At 36.8% G+C, this 19,820-nt stretch overlaps 5 protein-coding genes across 5 annotated transcripts; 2 read left to right on the forward strand and 3 right to left on the reverse strand.

Moving 5' to 3' along the window:
• Nucleotides 1-30: 30 nt before the first annotated feature.
• MONOS_6323 (uncharacterized protein) lies at nt 31-3,116 on the forward strand (the record flags this gene model as incomplete). The annotated part of the gene is made up of 8 exons (XM_067876548.1): nt 31-95; nt 142-226; nt 275-340; nt 402-524; nt 582-758; nt 812-892; nt 945-1,040; nt 1,099-3,116. The coding sequence occupies 8 exons, from the start codon at nt 31-33 to the stop codon at nt 2,815-2,817; spliced, it is 2,412 nt and encodes an 803-aa protein (XP_067734534.1). The 3' UTR covers nt 2,818-3,116.
• Nucleotides 3,117-3,318: 202 nt separating this feature from the next.
• MONOS_6324 (putative nitric oxide synthase-interacting protein) lies at nt 3,319-3,811 on the reverse strand (the record flags this gene model as incomplete). Its single annotated transcript, XM_067876549.1, has 2 exons — nt 3,319-3,454; nt 3,648-3,811. The coding sequence occupies 2 exons, from the start codon at nt 3,809-3,811 to the stop codon at nt 3,319-3,321; spliced, it is 300 nt and encodes a 99-aa protein (XP_067734535.1).
• Nucleotides 3,812-3,883: 72 nt separating this feature from the next.
• Nucleotides 3,884-4,611, reverse strand: MONOS_6325 (uncharacterized protein). The gene has a single exon (XM_067876550.1). It carries the CDS (start codon nt 4,579-4,581, stop codon nt 4,093-4,095), a length of 489 nt encoding a protein of 162 aa, XP_067734536.1. The 5' UTR covers nt 4,582-4,611; the 3' UTR covers nt 3,884-4,092.
• Nucleotides 4,612-4,963: 352 nt separating this feature from the next.
• Nucleotides 4,964-9,467, forward strand: MONOS_6326 (uncharacterized protein; the record flags this gene model as incomplete). Its single annotated transcript, XM_067876551.1, has 8 exons — nt 4,964-4,976; nt 5,148-5,330; nt 5,398-7,378; nt 7,512-8,305; nt 8,408-8,548; nt 8,676-8,769; nt 8,900-8,981; nt 9,099-9,467. 8 exons carry the CDS (start codon nt 4,964-4,966, stop codon nt 9,465-9,467), a joined length of 3,657 nt encoding a protein of 1,218 aa, XP_067734537.1.
• Nucleotides 9,468-9,653: 186 nt separating this feature from the next.
• On the reverse strand, nt 9,654-15,323 carry MONOS_6327 (uncharacterized protein; the record flags this gene model as incomplete). Its single annotated transcript, XM_067876552.1, has 1 exon — nt 9,654-15,323. The coding sequence occupies one exon, from the start codon at nt 15,321-15,323 to the stop codon at nt 10,206-10,208; it is 5,118 nt and encodes a 1,705-aa protein (XP_067734538.1). The 3' UTR covers nt 9,654-10,205.
• Nucleotides 15,324-19,820: the final 4,497 nt, after the last annotated feature.

A 19,820-nucleotide genomic window follows, 5' to 3' on the forward strand; every position in this document is an offset into this window, starting at 1 on the left:
TCAAATTTAAATTTTGTTTTATTGAGCAAGATGTTTCGACCTACAATTCCAATATCACCTTACTTGAGAACTCGTACAAGAGTAAAGCCGTCTGAGTATGATTTGTTGTACGAATTGAAAACGATATTTATTATTTTATAGATTTTTGACACCAGAAGAAAGAGAAAATCAACTCCTTGATGAGCTTAAAAAGCATCAATTTAAAGCAAAGCCATTCAATAAAAAGGTATTTATTAGAAAAATCATTAGATATTTGATTCAATTCTTTTGAAAGATTGTTACGGCATGCGGAACTCTTGGATTAAAACAAATAGCAAAAGCCAAAACAGTCATACCCAAGGTGTGCTTTCTCCTATCAATAAATTATGAAATATTGTTATAATGATTTGTTTTTGAAATAGACTCCAGAATTTGTTCGTCGTGTAAAAAAGCAGCTAAAACAATGCAAAACGAATGAGATTGTTGCAAAGCAAAGTCATAAAGCGTTTAAGGCTCTTCCATTAAACGAATCTATTTTTTCAACTGTTTGCATGTTTCTTTTTAAACGTTCAAATTTTTTAAATCAATAAATATATTTAAAGGTTACGGGAGTACCGCCTCGTAAGCTTCCAAATGTTACAAAGCCACAACCTTTCACTTTGTTGAGCGATCAAAGGGCGCAGCGCTCTCTAGCACATAACAGTGAAAAAAGTTTAGAAAAGGAGGAAGGTGAACAATTTGTGTTTAAAGCTCGTCCAGTTCCAAAATACAAAACGATTGTTTGATAAACTTTCAATAATTTTTAAAATCTGAAAATGATAATAATTTATAGCAACCAATTCAACGTCATGAAACAAAAATAGAAGTTAAGCCATTTCGCCTTCTAACAGATTTGAGAGGAAAGCATGAAGAGGTTTGACTTTTCACTTTTTGTGTTTAGTAATTGATTCAAACTTTCTTTACAGGAACATATTAAGGAGGAAATAGAAAAGAAGAAAGAAGAAGAAACAAAAGTTTATCCATTTAAAGCGCTTTCAACAAAACTTGAACATAAACCCTTTGTATGGAATTATTAATTCGTGTTATTGTTTATTTTGATTTGCATCACCAACATTGCAGGTTCCTGTACTCCCATCATCTTCTGGGTTGCATCAGCCAATTGTGCCAAAGCCATTTCACCTCCATACAGAAGAAAGAGTGCTGGAGCGCACTTCACGCAAACATTCATCTCGTCCAAACGCTTCATTTTCTCGTTCCTCAAATTCAACGCAGAATGAAACTTCTAGAGAAAAAACTACTTTCAAAGCGAGGCAAGCAACTGTCTTGCGCAAACCTCCGTTTGTTCCACAGAAATCGACTCGACCATTGACAAAGCCTGTTCAATTTGTCATTCATAGTGATCTACGTGCAGAAGAACGCAAGCAGTTTGAAGAAAGGCAAAAACAACGTTTGATGAAAGAAAAAGAAGAGAGAGAGAGAAAGAAGAAAGAAGAAGAAAGAAGGTTGATGGAGGAAGAAGAAAGATTCAGAGAAGAGCACAAATTCAGAGCTCAGCCTATTCGTGCATCGTTTGACCATCCAACATTTGTCCCAACACTGGGAAGATCAAAGCTGACAGAGGCAGCAACACCTCATTTGATGACAAAAGAAAGAGCAGCTGTAAAGTTATGGGAGCTTTACAATCATAGAAGATATTATGAAAATGATGTAGATGATAAGCAGTTGGATGAACAAGATGATGAGACCTGCGGAAATGATGGTGAAATGGATGAACTGAATGAAAGCGATGTTGAAAAGCTTAAGAAAGAAGAGCAAGAGGCAGAAATTGAATATGATCATCGACTGATGACACCTCCTGGGGCAAAAGCGACATTCAATCGGAGCTTTCTCCCAATGGAAATTCGGTATATCTCTCCAGAATCGACAATCCGCGATGACATGATTTCGAGCAACGATCAACAGCCCAGCAATTCAATTCACGGGCAAGAATTACCTCGCACATCAATGGATGATCAAGATGCTCTGAGGATAGAAATTAATCAATTCAATAAAAAGGATGAAGAAAATCGTATGGAAGTTGAAGACAGCAATGAGACTAATAATGCCATGTCTGTTGTGCCATCTGTCTTTGCAGTTCCGTTAAAACAAAATCTGAACGAAAGTGGTTGTGGTGATGTGATTTCAGAAGAAATACACGAAACAGAAAACAGAATGGATGTTGAAGAGCCGAAAGAAGTTGAGGATAATGAGCATGAAGATGATAAAATGGCTGAAGAAGCGTTGCTTAGAGAGATTAATGGTGCCGTATCAAATGAAAAAATGCAGATTGACAGCTGCTCTGAAGGCAGTCATATAAGTAGATTGGAAAGAAATAAAGAATCAATGGAAGTTGAACGTCCAGCTGAAAAGTTCTCCGAGTGCGAAATGTCTGAAAGGCAACAGATGATACCAATTAAGCGAGCAACGATTGCTCATCCAAGAGCAGCAGAACATTCAAAAAGACAGGAAAACAAGAGAGAGTGGCGCAAAGCAGAGCAAAATAGGAGAATGACAGACCATCCAAAACGCAGATTGATTCAATTTGAGGAAAAATTAGAGGACGACCAACGAAATACACCTCAAAGCAAAGGTCATTCCTCGGGTGATCAATGCTCTGATGAGTTTGCGGAGCATTTTGGAGATTCACAGCTCAGAGCCAGAATGATTTTGATGAAAAAAAGAGAAGAAAAGCGGATTGAGATAGAGCATCAAGAAAAAAGAAGGAGAGAAGAAGAGGAAGAAAGAGCAATGAAAGAATGGGACGAAAGGATGCAACGGGAATGGGAATCTGGAAACTGAACATATTCAGTCATTTTTCTTCATGTCACACTTCTCGTTCACTTCACTTCCATCTCTGATCATTTTACAAAATCGTGTTTTCAAAATCGTTGAAATTTCAAATCATGCAAGATTGACATATCGTTTTCAATCTTTTCATTTCACTTAACCATCTGTTTTTAAAATCATTTCTTTTTATTTTTCATTTTTTTAAATACGTTTTGAGCATTGCTCTCATTTCATTTCAATCTTTTTCATTCATTAAATAAATTTTTACACAATTTTTGAAACAAACAAACAGAAAAAAAATTACTTTTTAAGATTAAATAATTTCCAATCTTGACAACGTTGAACTGTCTTCGACTAAAATAAACTGCCCAAACAAGAATCAACTTTTCTTTTGCATTTTATTTCTTCTTTTCCCACAAAGACAATCAGTAGATGAAAGCAAAAGCGAAATCATATCTGATAAAAAAAATGATGTTTCGATCTCTTTAAAACCAAGACCCTCTATCTTGGCTCTCAGCCCTCGACCACCATCCACACCGCTTCTGCTGCTTGCAATGCCTTCAGCTCTTTCAGTCGCCGACCATTCACTTCCTTCTGCTTCCCCAGGTTTTCTGCCAGACATTCTTTGCAGAACAGATGCCCTTCCAGACTGATTAGCAAACACACACACAAACACAAAAACAAAAACAAAAATTGGCAATAGACACCACAACGAAATAATGAACGGAAAAAAAAAAACAAAATGGAAAGATAATGAAAAATGAATGAATGCTTGGCATCTGCCTTTTCCTTTTCCCTTCACTTTTCTTTCCACGAGGCCTCGTCTCACCTCCCATGCAAACCACGTCACCGGGTTCCGCGCCTTTTCCAGGCAAAGCGTGCAGCACCCGAACCCTTTGAACCCATCTGCACCCACGCGCTGCCTTTTCGTTCCATATCCAGCCTCTGCCCGCTCAGACGCTGAGAAGTACGCTCTCGTGTTCCTGTTCAGGCTGTGCCGACTCATTTTTTGTCTTGTGACGTTTCATTGATATTTAAAAAAATTCTTTTTAAATTTTTTTTCAAAATTTTAATTTAATAATAAATGATAATACTTTATTTTCAATTCTATTTTGTTTCATCAGAAAAAAAAATTAATACTCCAAACAAATTACAACATTAACTTTTTGATATTGTGTAAACAATGTTTTGTTGAATTGCCAATAACATAAAACCTTAAATCTTTTAAAAATGAGCCAAAATGATATGATTTCATTCCTCAATAAATTGACATTTTGAATTTGTTATTTAATCTTTCTTTGCTGCATACAACCATGACGTTGTTCCCAAAACTTCGTCTTCTTCCTCTTTGGTAAGATCTGCTGCAATTCCCCAATCAGCGCGAATCTCTTTTGCTGTTTTGTTGTGGAGCTTGGCAACAGCTGCTCTCACAAGAAGTTTGAATAATGAAGGAATAATCAATTTATCAGCATTGACCAACATTCTCAAATGTTGATCATTATTTGCAGTAACTTTCTGAACAAATTTTTGGTCCCAGTCTTGTTTATCTGCCTCTGGAACAGATGAATCGTTATCTGATTTTGCGTGATACTCGCAATATTCAAGAATGTGTTTAAGATCCTCGCTGTGAACTGAATCCAATGTGATTTCTTCCTCTGCACTTGCGACTTCTAACAAATTCTTAAGCATTTGAGATTGAAGCACAACATTCTTTGGTGCGGTAACTGTAACTCCATCAGCTGATAACAAACGATAAACTTCTCCCTCTGCAGACATCTTTTGTTTATTTAATTCTTGAAATAATTCAAACCATTATTACGTATTATTCTAACCATAATAATTTTATTCCATTGTGTTTTCCTTTAATGAGTTTCGTTGCTCCTGCTACTTAATAATGTTGACATACGAAAAAATGTTTGTATTTATATTTATGAAATATTTGATTATTTTGAAATTTAAAGAATTTGGTTATGATATTATTTATGATGGTTTGTGTTATCAATTTGGACGAATAAAAAACTTATGAAATGACTTTGACTAAATAAATGAGGTTGATTTTTTGCTTTATCATATTTTTTTCTGGATTGTTTCAAACTTAAAGAATGTCCAAAAATTCTCACATCCTGTTGAAGTGAAAGTTTATTCATTTTTTTGAAAAATGAACTTAGAATGTTTGAAATAATTTGTTTCAGTTATATATATTCGTCTATATTGATATATATGTTATCATTATCGATTATTCTTGACATTTGAAGATTTTGTCCCAATATTCTTTTTATGAAACTGTAAATGATGTATTTGTTCTGTTTCTTTTATTATGATTTTATTATTATTTGCAATAGTAATAGAAAAATGTTGTTTACAACCTCAGTTCACTGATCATATTCGTATTACAAAAGGAAATTTTCCTGGAGATGAACCACCAGATAAGTCTGCTCTTCCGTATCAAAAATCAAATTCTTACGGAAGATTTTTTGCTGAAGATAATGAAGAGGAATTTTTAGTTCCATTAAGCTCCAATCCTGGTTTGTAATTTGTTTGCAGTTGTTTGTTTATAAAATAGTCATATTTTTTTGTTTCAATTTGAAATAGGTTCACCAAAACCACCTGTTTCATTCACATTTCCTTCCTCACCTCAATCATCACAAAATCAAAACTCAATTAGTACCACTGCTTCAACTAGTTCAAATGAACAAAGACAAGAATCTTCTTCTTCATTTATGAAACCACCTGTAAAACCACCTGCACCACAACAAATTCAACAGCCAGTCCAACAGACAGCAAGTCTAAAGGAAACTCCTATTCAATCAGATGCATTTGGTGGGCATTCCACAGTTGTTGGATCAGCATCTAAACAAAATTTACAACAGAATTCTCAGCAATCAGTTGTTGATTCAGATGCTTACAATATTGTTCAAGAACCAGCTGTAACACAAACTTCAAATACTACTCAAAATGTTCGATTTTATCGTTCAAATGATCTTAGTTTACCAATTTTTGAAATTCCATCATTTTCATTCAGTACCAATTATCAGAGCAGCGCAATTAATCTTATAGACAAAGAAAATGATTCAAAAGAAAAGCACATAGCTAAGTTTCCGCATGCGCCTTTTGATTTGGAAATTTACAGAACAGGAGCTGTTTTTCAAACCCAGCTAATTGGAAGATCAAATTTCATTCCAAATAGTTCTTTTTTGTTGAGTGAACAAAACAGCACTGTGCATTCCCCTTCAATGCAGTTTCATCTGAAAGAGCATGTTGATATTCAGCGATGCGATCGGTTTCGTTTACCGTTAAATGTACAAGATCCAACTCAGGTGCTGATTCTTCCTTCAGTTGCTTTGTCAAATGCATATGGAGAACTTGGAATTGATGAAATATCAAATCGCTTCTTTTCTTCTGCAATGTCTTCTTCTAATTCTGCTTTTGCATCTTCTGTATCACAAGCACAAAATGCTTCTTCTTTGAAAGAAGACACTGCCAGGAACGATAAGAAATCTCCTTTCTTTTCCATCGATATCATTTCTGCTTCAATCTCCAAAGTTGTCGATGCTTCGCGTTTTCCTCCTTCTTCTCATTCAAACATCCGCACTTCAGATGCACATGCCCCACAAAAAAGCCTTCCGCCACAAAAAAGAAGCAGCAAAAGGAGCGTCTTTCGAGTACATTCGCTGAAAGACGGGGTGATGGGAGTGAGTGAAGGCATTCTCGAAGAGTGCCCGCCGTCTCTCAGCCGCCTTGTGGCACAGACAAGCATCTGCCTGTTCTCCCCCACCCATCCTCATCCCCTGACACACGTCTTGCCTTCTGCTCATGTGTTCTCCATCACCCCGATTGCCTTCAACAACATCAAAAATAACAGCAATATATTGCCTTCTGATGGAAACAGTGAAGAATCCATTGAAAACGCTGAATCATCCCAGACTTCTTCCTCTTCTTCTGTTATGCAGCTGTCAGAAGGAGAGGAAGAGACGCCGAGTGTTTATGAGGCAGAGACCGAGCTGACTGTGTGCTATCGCATCACCTCTCTTCATTCTGATGCTTCTGCTTATTCAAATGATGCACCTCTCACTCCACTCAATTCTGCTCCAGATGAACTGAACAATCAATCTCACTCTAAACCAACAGAGAATTCTGCTTCTGCTTCTTCTGCTTCCTCTTCCTCCTCTTCTTCTTCTTCCTCTGTTTCTAATCCTTCTTCTCGCCATATTTCTATATTGAAAAATGTGAATGTGGAAGACAGCACAAAAGAAGAATTGAATCCATCTTCGTCTGACTCTCTTCTTCTGACACAAGAACTGCAGATGCCATCAATTCCGAAGCCAATTTCGTTTCTTCGTGGTTTGTCTACCAGTCAAGGCGATGAAGCAAAGGAAAAGCAATCTTCTTCCTCATCACCTGAGAATCATTCGGCATACTCTTCCGCATCAGCCTCTTCTTCTTCTCCCTCTGAAACTGAACGTGATGATGTTCTTGTGCTGAGTCCAACATTTAATGTTGTGGCAGTGACAGAAGACGTATCATGGGAGCCACATTATTCTCTTCTTATTTCTTTGGATGGAAACACACAAAGGTTTCATTCTAATTCAATTTTAATGCTTATTTGATTTATTTCTTCTTCTTCTTCTTCTTCTTCAATTTTAAATTATATTTGAATTGACCTTTCTTTTATTATTCATTTTTATTTATTTATTTATTTCATTCAGTTTGTCATTTTCAGCCACTCTTCACTCAAAAGCCTCACAATCATCACTTTCTTTTGCAGATGGTTCATCTTCTCCGCTCAAAAGTGTCATTTCTCCTTTGACTCTTTCATTCGTTGCATCAGACACGCCTTCCTCAAATGCTTTGTCTGCCTCTGCTTTTCATCCAGCTTCTGTTTCTTCTCTTTCCTCACTCAACTCCTTTGAGCCATATGCTGAGCGGAAAAGAAGAGCAGAAGATGGATTGCGTTCACTCACCAATGCTTCTTCTGCTTCAAATGACTGGCAAAGGCAATTCATTCACAACAGCCCTGAAAAGCAGCTGTTGAAGAATGGATCATCAATGATGAAGATGTCAGAGGCAGAAGAAGACGGGAAAAAAAGCAAAAGTTATCAAAAGCACCAGAATGAAGCAGATGCCAATCGAATGTTGTATCAATTCCCAGCTGTTGGCTCATCTTCTGTTGTGCTGTGTCCTCATTCAATAGACAGCAGTGATGCTTCTGATGGACATATGGAAAGAGATTTTGATGATTCTGTTATTGAAACTTCTTCATCTGCAACTGCTTCTTCTATCCTTCCTTCTTCTTCTTCTTCTTCAACCACTTCTAGTTATTCTTCAGACAATTCACATTTGTCAATAGCATCTCCAAAAGAGAAACAGAAGATGGCCAGCATCACCCGCTCTGTTATTTATGATGCATCTTCTGTTCCGCACACAGCCTCTTCGCATTTCTCGTCTCCGGCTGTGCAGATCAGAATCACGAACAGCCTCACAAAAATAAACCAGCAGAAAAGTCTGTTTTTGCGTTATTCTGTTTTTATTTGCTTTTTGAGCAGTTTTTTCTCTTATTATCCAATATTTGTCTCAAATGAATGCTTATCTAATTATTCTTCAGTACTTCCACCAGGTGTCATTCAAATATATCAGCTTCCAAATGCTCATAAAAAAGGTGTTAACAATAAGAACATCCACTCAAAATATACCCTCCCTCATCTCATTGGAACAGTCAACATGACATCGCCGCTTCATCCTGGTGGTTTGTTTATTTTATCTCTTTCATTTCAATCATTTCTCACAATTATGATAATACCTATTGAACAATCGATCTTTATTGTATTTCATTTTCTTCTCTTTTATTAATAACCATTCTATTTTTTGACAAGAATCATTTGAGTTTCCTCTTATCACTTCGTCTTCGTCCATTCGGTGTCGTCGTTCGTTGCTCTCTTTGAGGAGCACAAAGAACGGCGAAGCTGGGTTTGAACTCTGTTTTCTTGCTTCAATAATTTATTATCATTTTGATATTTATTTCTTTTTTAATTTATTTGTTTGTTTGATGTTTTTATTAATCTAAAAAACGCCTTCCTTGTCTTTTTCTAATGGTTAGTACTGTTGAGCTGATTTGCACAAAAGACATTCAATCGAATAGATCAGACGCCGAAGAATGTGCAGATGCTTCAGCAAAAGAAGTTTGTTGTCATTCATTTTTTTGAATTATGTTTTAAAAAATAAATTTCATAATTCAATTTTCTGTTCAATTTTCATTTTTGTTGTTTCTTTTGTATGTTTTATTGTCTCTTCTTCAGATATTGATGAAAGATAGCATTGCCTCTCAGCAGAACAGAATGAGTATTTTGTCTTCATTCACCAGCCATCCTCTTCCCTCACACATCTCAACCTCTTCTTCTCCTCTCTTTGCATCTCGCACTTCTCCTTCATCCTCTTCAATGTTCTCCTCCTCTCCTTCTTCTTCCTCCTCTTCTCCTTCTCCTTCAACATCATCTGTATCATCTCCCTGTTCTGTTAATGCATCTCCAATGCCTTTGGCTGTTGTTGAATGGGAGCTGTCTTTTTCTTCTCCTTCTCCATCTTCTCTTTCTCTTCAGTCTGAAAGCGAACAAAATGAAAAGTCAACTGCTCGTGTGAGATATTCTTATGAGATTGAATACACATAAACACTCTGAAATTGCATTGTTGAATATCTTATCCTTTTTACAATTGCCCATTTCACTCGCCTCATCTGAACAAAGCTCAGAAATGAAATCTTTTTTATATTTCTAATTTCTGAATAAATAAGGAATTTGTTATTTTTTTTTTTTCATTTTTATTGAAAAGTTGAAAGAAACAGGCAATTCATAGAATGCATAAGTGACAGTGAGTATTTATAAAAGATAGAAAATTGATATGACCAATCAATCTGCTTCTCTGAAGCATTCTTGATTCCATCGCTCGACGAATGCCACGATAAAAAAGTGGTTTGTCTTCGCCAGGTCGATGGAATGAGTTAAAGAAATACAAGCAAAGCAAACAGAAAGAGAATAAATGTTGAAAAAATGTTCGAACATAATCAGCCGAAAAGGATTAGATACATATCAAAGAGGAGGAAGATGAGAGAACAAGGATAATGAAAGATAAATAGACACAGCTATCAGAAAGAATAATGTTAGCCTGAAGTGATGAAGACAATAAAGATCAAGCAAACAACTAATAAGAAGACAGCAAAAGAGAAAGAACAAAGAAAATGAATGAATTGTAATGATGAATTAAAGGGGAAAAAAAAAGAATTAAAAAAGCAACTCCATTTCTAAAAGTTGTTTAGAAATAGCACAAATGTTTCATATGGAATTGCTCTAATAAAAAGAACAATGAAACATTTTGAATGTTTTTTTTTTTCTTGTTGTTTCAATGAGTCTTTATTTTTTCTGGATGTTCTTCAGAAACTGGAAGAATTGGTTTCCGTCCATCGAAAGAGATATTCCTGGATTCGCTTTCTCTTGTGGCTTTGCTGTGGAAGTCTGCGGACTAACTTCACTTTCTACACTCTTTTGAGTGATGGGTGCAAGTTGTGGAGGAGCAGGCAGATCTTCAAAGTGAAGAAGATCCAACACACTTTTCATTTGGCTGTCTGGTTTGCTCTCTTCCTCTTCTGCTTCGCTCTCTTCGTCTCCGTCAACAAGCCCTGGCGGCAGTGTCGCTGGATGTGGGGGCACATTGTCAGCCTCATTGCCTCCCAAACTATCCTGATTACTGCTGCTACTGCTGTTGTTGTCTTCGTCCATCTCCTCATCGCTCTCTTCGTCGTCTTCCATCGCTGTCAGTCCAGGCGGAGGCGGAGGAAGAGAGTCAAATGTCACTTCCTGTGGCACACTCGAAAGGAGCGGTGGAGAAGACGGGAGAGGAGGAGAGGATGGCAGAGGAATGGAGAATGGCGTCTGCTCTGTTGGATGCGAGGAGAATGAGAGAGAAGGGTTGGTCGGAGGCGACAGAGGTGGTTGGAATCCCTTTGTTGGGTCAGGCAGAGTGTAAGTGTTCTCAAAAGTGGAAGGCAAAAAGGACGAAGGGAAGGGAATAGGCGAGTCGTATGGTGCTGTGCTTGATTTGTTAGGTGTCAAAGAGAACGAGGAAGACAAAGATGAAGATGAAGATGACGAAGAAGATGAAGAAGAATAAGAGTCGTCAGAAAGACTGGCTAAAGGCAGTGTTGAAGGGGTCGAAGGCATAGCAGAATTAGCAAATGAAGAGAAAGAAGCAAGAGCGTTCTGAGGAGGCGACGAAGGCATCGGAATGGAGTCGATGAGGTCGAAGCCGTCGCCAGCAAAGGAGGCAGCAAAGGAAGAATAAGAGAGATCGTCTGGGGGAGCGAGTGTGGGGTACTGCAGGACAGACGGGGGAGGAGAGGCAGAAGGGCCAGGCTGGATGAGGGGAAGGGGCACAGATGAGGAGAAAGATGAGGCGCCTTTCAAAACAGACGAGCTGTCGATCATCGACGAAGAAGTGAAGGAGAGGTCATCGTGGTCGAACATGTCGTCAAAGTCGACTGAATATCTGTGTCCAATCTGCTCGTCCAGCGTCTTCCCTTCCAAAAGAGAAGACGTCCGCCGATCGGATAGAAGCGAATCGGATGTGGTGAGACTGAATTCACTGAGCTTGCTGAGCGACTCCAAGCTTTCTGGCTTCGTGTCTGTTTTTTCTCCTTCTTTTTCTTCTTTTTCCTTTTCATTCGGTTTCTTTTGATCTTTTTCTTCTTCCTTGTCTGCTTCTTTCTTCTCTTCTTTCTTCTCAACCACTGCTTTCTCTTCTGTCTTCTTCTCATTCTGCTTCTCTTCTTTAACCACTTTCTCCTCTTCCTTCTCCTCCACCTTTCCAATCATCTGATTCAGCTGCTGCTGGTTCCACCCGCCTGCCTTCATCATCTCCACCACACACGCACCCACTCCCTTGTCTGCCTCTATCACACGCACAATCTCTGTCTGCATAGTCTCCCTCATCTCGCTTATTCCACACACCGTGAATGAAAACATTCCTTGCCCTGCTCCACCGGCTGCTCCTTCTGCTCCTTCTCCTTTCCCTTCGCTGCTCTTCGCCTCAGCTGCAATCGACGACGCCAGGGCAAACAGACGCCGGATGAACGAGAACCACATTTTGGGTGAAGTGGTGGAGATGGTGAAACGAGGGGGTGTCTGGGCAGAGAGGAGAGAGGAGGAGCCATATGAAGAGGAGGAGGCAGTGGCAGAGGTGTACGACGTCACCACAGACATACCTGCCACAGACATCGCTGGATGGCGCTGTTTGGTTGGCACATTCGGAGAGGACAAGACGGCTGCAGAGGAGTCTTCCTCATGATGCTCATTGGATTCTTCTTTCTGTTCTGTTGTGGATGCATTATTCATTGTGGCATCGTCGGCAACTGCTGTTTGTGGAGGGATGGGATGATGAAGGAGCATCGTGTTGAGAATCCTTAATGTTATTCTGTGATAAGGAGACAATGCAATAGAAGACGGAGAAGAGGAGCCAAAAGCAGAAGAAGAGGAAGAAGAGGAAGAAAAGAGGGAACTTGAAGATGATCCATTCAGAGAAGAGAACTGGGATGAATATGACGAAGAGGAAGAAGAAGGATACAGAGAAGAGTAAGACGAAGATAAAGATGAAGATGAGGAAGAAGCAGAAGAAGATGTAGGCATCACAGAAATGCTGTCATCTGGGATGAACAGAGTGTTCACAATGCGATGCACTGCCTGGTTGAGGACAGGGCGTGATGTTGTCTGTGAGTGTACACAGAGTGTCAGCAGCAGGCCGATGACAGACAGCGCCTCGTTGAAGGAGAAGCAGAGCTCGAGATGAGTGCGGGGCATCAGAATATACGGCACGATAGACAGATGCGTCGGCGGCATCACACCCAGCCTGGTGAAGAACGTCGTGTCTGTCAGAAACGAAAACTGCAGGTTTTGTTCGATCATTGCTCTGGCTGAATTGGAAGATGATGAAGCAGAAGCAGACTGCTGTGGAGGGTACAGAAGCTCAGCCAGATGGAGCCACATCTCCTTTGTGAGCACTTTTGCCAGCTCATTCTTCATTTCTGCATTCAGCTCCATCACCATCTTGTCGACCATCGTGCTGAACAGCACAGAAAACGAGAAAGGAGGAAATGACTTGATGACTTCGAGCGTCGACTGCAGCAGATGTGCAGACGCTGCCTGCAGATCGCCAACGCTCTCCTTCGGCTGCCTCTTCAGCACAGTTGCTGCCGACGGGTTCAGTGAAGACGAGTGGGCAGCACCCTTTTTGGAGCCCTTTTTGCCTTTCTTCTTCGACCCAGCAGACGCCGACGAGGAAGCACTGGGGCTGTCATCCAGCAGCGATGGTGGCACACCAGGTGAAGGAGAAGGCGAAGGATGCGATGCAGCCACTTCGAAGGGGAAGGGGTAGAACGCATCGTGCAGGCGGTGGAGCTCGGTGATGATGCAGCGGGTGGCGAAGATGATGGGCAGAGGTATCAGCACAGACAGCATCTTGGCGAAGACTGCTCTTCCTTTGGCAGTGTGGACGATGCGTGCAAAGACAGCCTCTGAAAACGAGAGAGGAAAGCGGAAGTTGAACGGCGAGGACGACGGCGTTGGGGACGGAGTGGGCGACGAGGAAAGCGGAGGGCGGGGAGAAGGTTGCCTCGCATTGGGGGTGGCTTTGCCGGCAGAAAGAGAAGCAGCAAAAGAAGGCGAAGGCACTGGCGATCCATTTGAAGAGTCGTGTAGAGTAGGCGACAAGAAGAGCGAAGACATCGAGTCAGGCAGCTCCGCCGCTTCGTATCGCAGCTGGCGAATGGATGTAACCTTCAGCATGTTGACTAGAGCAGCCAGCGTCGATGGTGCCACGGCTGGTGCTGGCGAAGAAGAGGTCAGCGAAGAGGCAGATTCTGATCTGGAATAGCGGCTGTTCTCGTGCTCTCTTCCTGCTTCTGCCCTCATCCGCATTTCTCTCTCTTCGTTTTCGTCGCTCTCCTCGTCTTTGAGGTCTTCCTCGTCGAACTCGGGAATGGAGAAGAACTGCAGTGCCTGTCTTGCCCGCTTGTTTGCGTCGATCATCAATTGGAGCAGCATCTTGTTGGAGTAGGGCAGATGGTGGCGCAGTGGCACAACTGATTCGATCTGCTGGATGCGCTGGATGTCTGAGATGTCCACAAGACAGTCGCAAATGCACTCAATTGTAAGTGCTATCGGATACGGACCCATGGGCAGCGCAAACAGTGGTATTGCTGCTCCGATTGACGTCAAAGGAGAATGGTCCGAGGAAGATGAGGATTCAGAAGAAGCTGATGATGCAGGCGAAGATGAACTCTGGGAAGAAGGTGAGGCCAAGTCCAGCTTAAGTCTTGGGGCAGAGTCATAAAACTTGAAAGGAGCCACAATGTTTGTTATCTTTCCGTACCATGACATTGGTATGAACGGTTGCGGCTTCACAACAAACGAATGAGCTCCTGGGGGATGTATCATACGGTTTCCAGAAGACAATGACTGTGTAGTTCTTTGAGGGCGACCTTGGTTTGGAAGAGGAAGAAGTGGACCAGATCCAACTGTTGTTGAAGATGATGATTGTGTAGTTGATCCAGAAGCAGTTCGTTCAATTGAAGGCGAAGAAGATGGTGACGGAGAATGTGTAGTTGATAAATTATTCGTAGATGAAGTTGATGATAGTATCGGAGAAGGACTTTTTAATTCACCTTCATTCTCTTTGACCTGTTCACTGTTATTCTCATTAACATGTTGTTGTAAACTATCATTTGCATTTTCCTTCTTTTCTTCTGAATAATCAATTTTCTCTTCTTTAACCGTTTTTTCATTTAAGTTTGTCAATTTCTTCCATTTGAGCCAAAATGATGTTTCTTCTGGGAGCACATTCATTGTTGATATCCAGCCAGTAAGATATTCCCTTGACGATTCTCTCATCCCCACAGTTACATAATAGTAATTATCGGAATAAGTGACTATTCGTTGAAGAGTTCTCTGAAATATGCCATCAACGTCCCGCTGGTTCATTAATCTTCGTGGAAGAGAATATAAAAAATTGGGAGGCAAGGTTTTTGGGTCAATGTTTCCATGAAATTTCTCATCTACTGTGCCTTTGACATTTTTCGTTTCTTTATGAAGGTTATCATCATCAAGTTCTTTTTTATTTGTACCCTCATTATGTGTCGTATTTTTTTGTAGTTTGTCTTCCTTTTGGATGTCTCGTTCAATTCCTTGTTGTTTCATAATATCTCTTGGATTTTCGGATGTTGTTTTGTCATCTTTCCTTTTCATTTTTCGTTCTCGTGCAATTATAAGCGTGCGATTAAGCAAGGCTTGTCGAGGCGTTGTGGTCAAAGTTGTATGTGATAAAGTTTCCATTCGTCTCATCAATTGAAGCATCTGGTCGTTCATAAGCATTTGAGAACGTTTATCAAATTCTTCATGATGTGTTGAAAAAGGATATTTCTTATTCTGTTTATTTGCATTTGCATATGATGGATTATTTATAGGCGTGTTACGCCTCCACATCTAATTCTCGAGTATTGTTTATTGATCCAATTTGATCAAAATGATCGTTTCGATAATAATAATGGATAAGAATAACTATCGTTCATTTTCAGACAAGCAATAATTCGTGCAAATGAGATTCAAAATGGATTAATTATTTAAAATGTTTTTTTTTTCATATTTGACATTTAAACTTGCCTTCAAATAAAGTGCTTTTTTTATCCAAACATTTTTTTTTTTTTGGCGTTTCTCACTAAAAAAAGACTGAAAATAGAAAAAGCGTATTGAACAAGGTTTGAATACGTATTTAATGTTCAGACTAAGAAAATTTTTTGTCAATTTTGGTTTTTGATGAAGATCTTGAGAATTTTTAATTTATTTTATGATCATTTGTTTTGTCCATTTTGGACTATCTTTCTTCTTTTCTTTTCTTTCTTTCTTTCTTTCTTTCTTTCTTTCTTTCTTTCTTTCTTTTTGTTTGTTTGTTTGTTTTAAACAATAAGGCTATGAAAAAAATACAACGAAGTTTAATAATTGCAAATATTATTTATTTTTAATGGTGTGTGCATAAACCCGCACTTGTGCAAAAACCCGCACACTTGACATTTTCTTTCGAAATACACATCCACATTCATATATGTGAAAGCGTTTGGCATTTTGATGCAACCTGTAACTATTATTGTCCAATATCAAGTATTTCGACTGAAAAATCAAAAACAAAAAATATTGATCAAAAGATCAAAAAAGATCAAAATTTTTTGTTTTTGATTTTTCATTCGAAATACTAAATATTGGACAAAAAAAAGTTATAGGTGGCATCAAAATGCCAAACGCTTTCACATATATGAATGTGGATGTGTATTTCGAAAGAAAATGTCAAGTGTGCGGGTTTTTGCACAAGTGCGGGTTTATGCACACACCATTAAAAATAAATAATATTTGCAATTATTAAACTTCGTTGTATTTTTTTCATAGCCTTATTGTTTAAAACAAACAAACAAACAAAAAGAAAGAAAGAAAGAAAGAAAGAAAGAAAGAAAGAAAGAAAGAAAAGAAAAGAAGAAAGATAGTCCAAAATGGACAAAACAAATGATCATAAAATAAATTAAAAATTCTCAAGATCTTCATCAAAAACCAAAATTGACAAAAAATTTTCTTAGTCTGAACATTAAATACGTATTCAAACCTTGTTCAATACGCTTTTTCTATTTTCAGTCTTTTTTTAGTGAGAAACGCCAAAAAAAAAATGTTTGGACAAAAAAACCACCTTATTTGAAAAATGTCTTTTTTCCATTGCTGCAATTTTGTTTCCAAAAAAACAAAAGTCAAAAAATAAGGAAAAAGTGGAATCAATTGATATAGTTAGTGTTAATAATAGTGGACTCTTTCAATAACTGTGGACAGTCGCATTATCTCAACAACTATTGATAGTTGCAATTTGACAATAAACCCAATTATTCCTTCAATAACCACAAACTTATCAGTCACACAAAAATGAAATAACTTGCTCCCAAGAATAAAGAAAGATTCATTTTTATTTTTCGGAGAAACTCGAAGAATCTTATTTCTCCTAGTTTCTCCGAAAATAAAAAATAATTATTATGTTATATAACTGTGTTGATTAAGTCATAAAAACAATTCACATCAGTTCATATTCATTGAAGGAATAATTGTGTTTATTGTCAAATTGCAACTATCAATAGTTGTTGAGATAATGCGACTGTCCACAGTTATTGAAAGTGTTCACTATTATTAATACTAACTATACATATTTTGATCACACTTATAAAATTTATATTTATAAAGTTTTTTTATTTTAGCAAGCTATGAATTGAAGCTTTTTAAGTGTTTAATGACTAATTGGGGGAAAATACGGACTTTCAAGCTTTTTATGCAAAAAGCGAGAAAAAATTGATTGACTCTTAACTTTGTTTAGCTTTCTCAAAATTCAAAAGAAATTTGATTTTCATATCCTGAAACAGCATCATTGAAATGAAAACATAAAGAATTGTGACATTTCACGAATGTCGAAAAATGGACTGATTTTTTGTTGTGTTTTTTGATCTCGAAAAGTCAATGAAAAGTGTATAATTTTTCTATGAAAATGTTTGAAGTGAAATATTTTCCCCCATATATTATTAAAAATAAAACAAATCAATTATCTTGTTTTTCATATAATTAAACATGAACCAGGCTTTGCTTTAATGTGAATAATGTCTTACACTTTTTGTTCCTTTTCGCTCACTACTGCTGCAGGTCTGTCAATTTTTCCAACCAGCCTTCCTTTTCTCAGTGCTCTAACTGCATTTTTTACACCTGTACGGCTGAATTCCTTAGAATCGATAGTATTTGTTGTGCGAACAACTCCGTCAACAACGATGAGATTCATTCGCTCCAACAAACTGTTGTATTTCCTAAACTTGCGATTAGACATTGCACGCTGAAGTTTTTTTGTCCTTCTCAAATTTCTGTTTCTGAAGCTATTTTCATTTTTTTAAATTATATTTTTAGATCATAATAATTTTTTTTTATTTTTTATTGAAATGAAATGAAAAAAATAAATAAATAAATAACATTTTTAACAAACAAAAGGTATTATGCCCCATATTACCATCCAATTCCATACAGAAAGTCAAGGAAGGGGCTAAACTCCCCCATCTCCCCTTATGCGAAATTTGGTTTGTTTCAAAATGTATTTATTTTAATCAATTGTATTCATATATTTCCGAAAAATTCATTTAAAATAAGAAATTGTGGGAAAAGATAGTGATAAAACATAAAAAGTCTTAATTAAAAAAGGTCAAAATATAATCATAACACGATATTTATTCTGTGTGTGCAAAATATTCTGATTTACAAAATTTTGCAAAAGAATTATCAAAAAAAAAATTTCAAGCTTTCAAATTATTGTCTTTCAAATGCATATTGTAACAAAAAAATAGAGTAGTTTTTTTGTGATAATAATTAAAACATAAAATAAATTTTAAGTTCAAACGATATTTTTTCTATTCGAAATTTTTGATAAGAAAAATATGAATTCAAAAATAATCTCCCAAATATATATTAAATGTGATTTTCCATAATTAATTAAACACATTTGGCGTAGTATTTGTGGTTTTCTGTTGTGCATGGTTTTTTTTAAATACGATGAATTATGAAATTATTGAAAGAGTGATCAATTTCTTGAAATGTCTCAATACAGTTGTGCTTTTAGGTTTTTCGTTAATAATTGATAATTAATAAAACAATTTGTTACAAACAATCATTTGAAAAGAATTATGATAAAGATTTATTAATAAAAATGATTTCAAGATGATTTTTTTGATTGAAATATTTCGAAAATAAATAATATTTTGGAATTATGAAAAAAAAGATGTTAATAATTTTTTGTTTTTTTGTTCAATTTTTCCAACTCTTTTGCATTTTTGTTCATCATCTGACTCACAATAATGTGAAAAATATCAATAAAAAACAAAAATTCAGTGACCACAATAAGATATAATTAGACATGTGCGATTATTATTGAAATCAAATTTTTTCATTCGAAAATTTCTTTTCGAAAATTTCGCTTTAATGTCAACAAAAGAACACTGTAAAATGAAATGGCTTGTTGAAGAAATCACCATCTTTATTTAAGTGAAAACATTTATTATTCATACAGTTATTACAGATATCGCACAAAATACCGGACAAGATCGTTTTCTCAATAACCACTCTAAGAGAAAATCTGATAATATTCCACTAAATATATCGAAACAATGCTAACACATTTAGCATATCAGACTTTCATTTCCGTGCAGACTGAATATATAAAAAATAATTTTTAAAATCTTGGAGAAATTCAATATCCTATTTCTCCGAAATATCAAATAATAATTTTTATCGAGCACAAACGAGGAAGTCATGAAAGTCTCGTGTATCATATGAGTTAGTTTTGTTTCGATATATTTAGTGGAATATTATCAGATTTTCTCTTAGAGTGGTTATTGAGAAAACGATCTTGTCCGGTATTTTGTGCGATGTCCGGTATTTTATGCGATATCTGTATGAATAAAGCATTAAAATACAAAAATTTTTTCTGAAAACAACCTTCCAGAAAACCAACACACAGAAAAAAGTTATAATTTCAAAAAAAATCACGCACATAATTCAAATTCAAAATTTTTTATAAGCTTATAAAGAGTATTGAAAACAAAAAAATTTTTCTCATCCTTTCTTTGCACAAATTTTTATTGTGATAAAAATTTATTTTCAAAACGAAAAAACGGAAATAATAAAAAATAGTTCATCTCAACATGCAGTTTAAACATTGTCAGTTCAAAATATAAAAATTTGGTACACATAGAAGCAGATAGAACATTATGTGAAAATGTCAGTGATTTTCTTTTTTTTTTTTTAAAAATAGTAATTTAAAATGTATTTATTAATTTGTTTATTTATATTTTTTTTAAATTGAAATAAGATATTCTGTTTATAATATTCTCATTTTGAAAAAAATTATTGTTCAAAAGAACATCC

The sequence above is a fragment of the Monocercomonoides exilis genome (assembly GCF_001643675.1).
Source record: "Monocercomonoides exilis strain PA203 chromosome Unknown scaffold4-2303458, whole genome shotgun sequence".
Lineage (NCBI taxonomy): Eukaryota > Preaxostyla > Oxymonadida > Polymastigidae > Monocercomonoides > Monocercomonoides exilis.

What these genes read in the sequence shown, in the direction of transcription:
- MONOS_6325 (XM_067876550.1), bottom strand. Translation starts at nt 4,581, where the DNA reads ATGTCTGCAGAGGGAGAAGTTTATCGTTTGTTATCAGCTGATGGAGTT.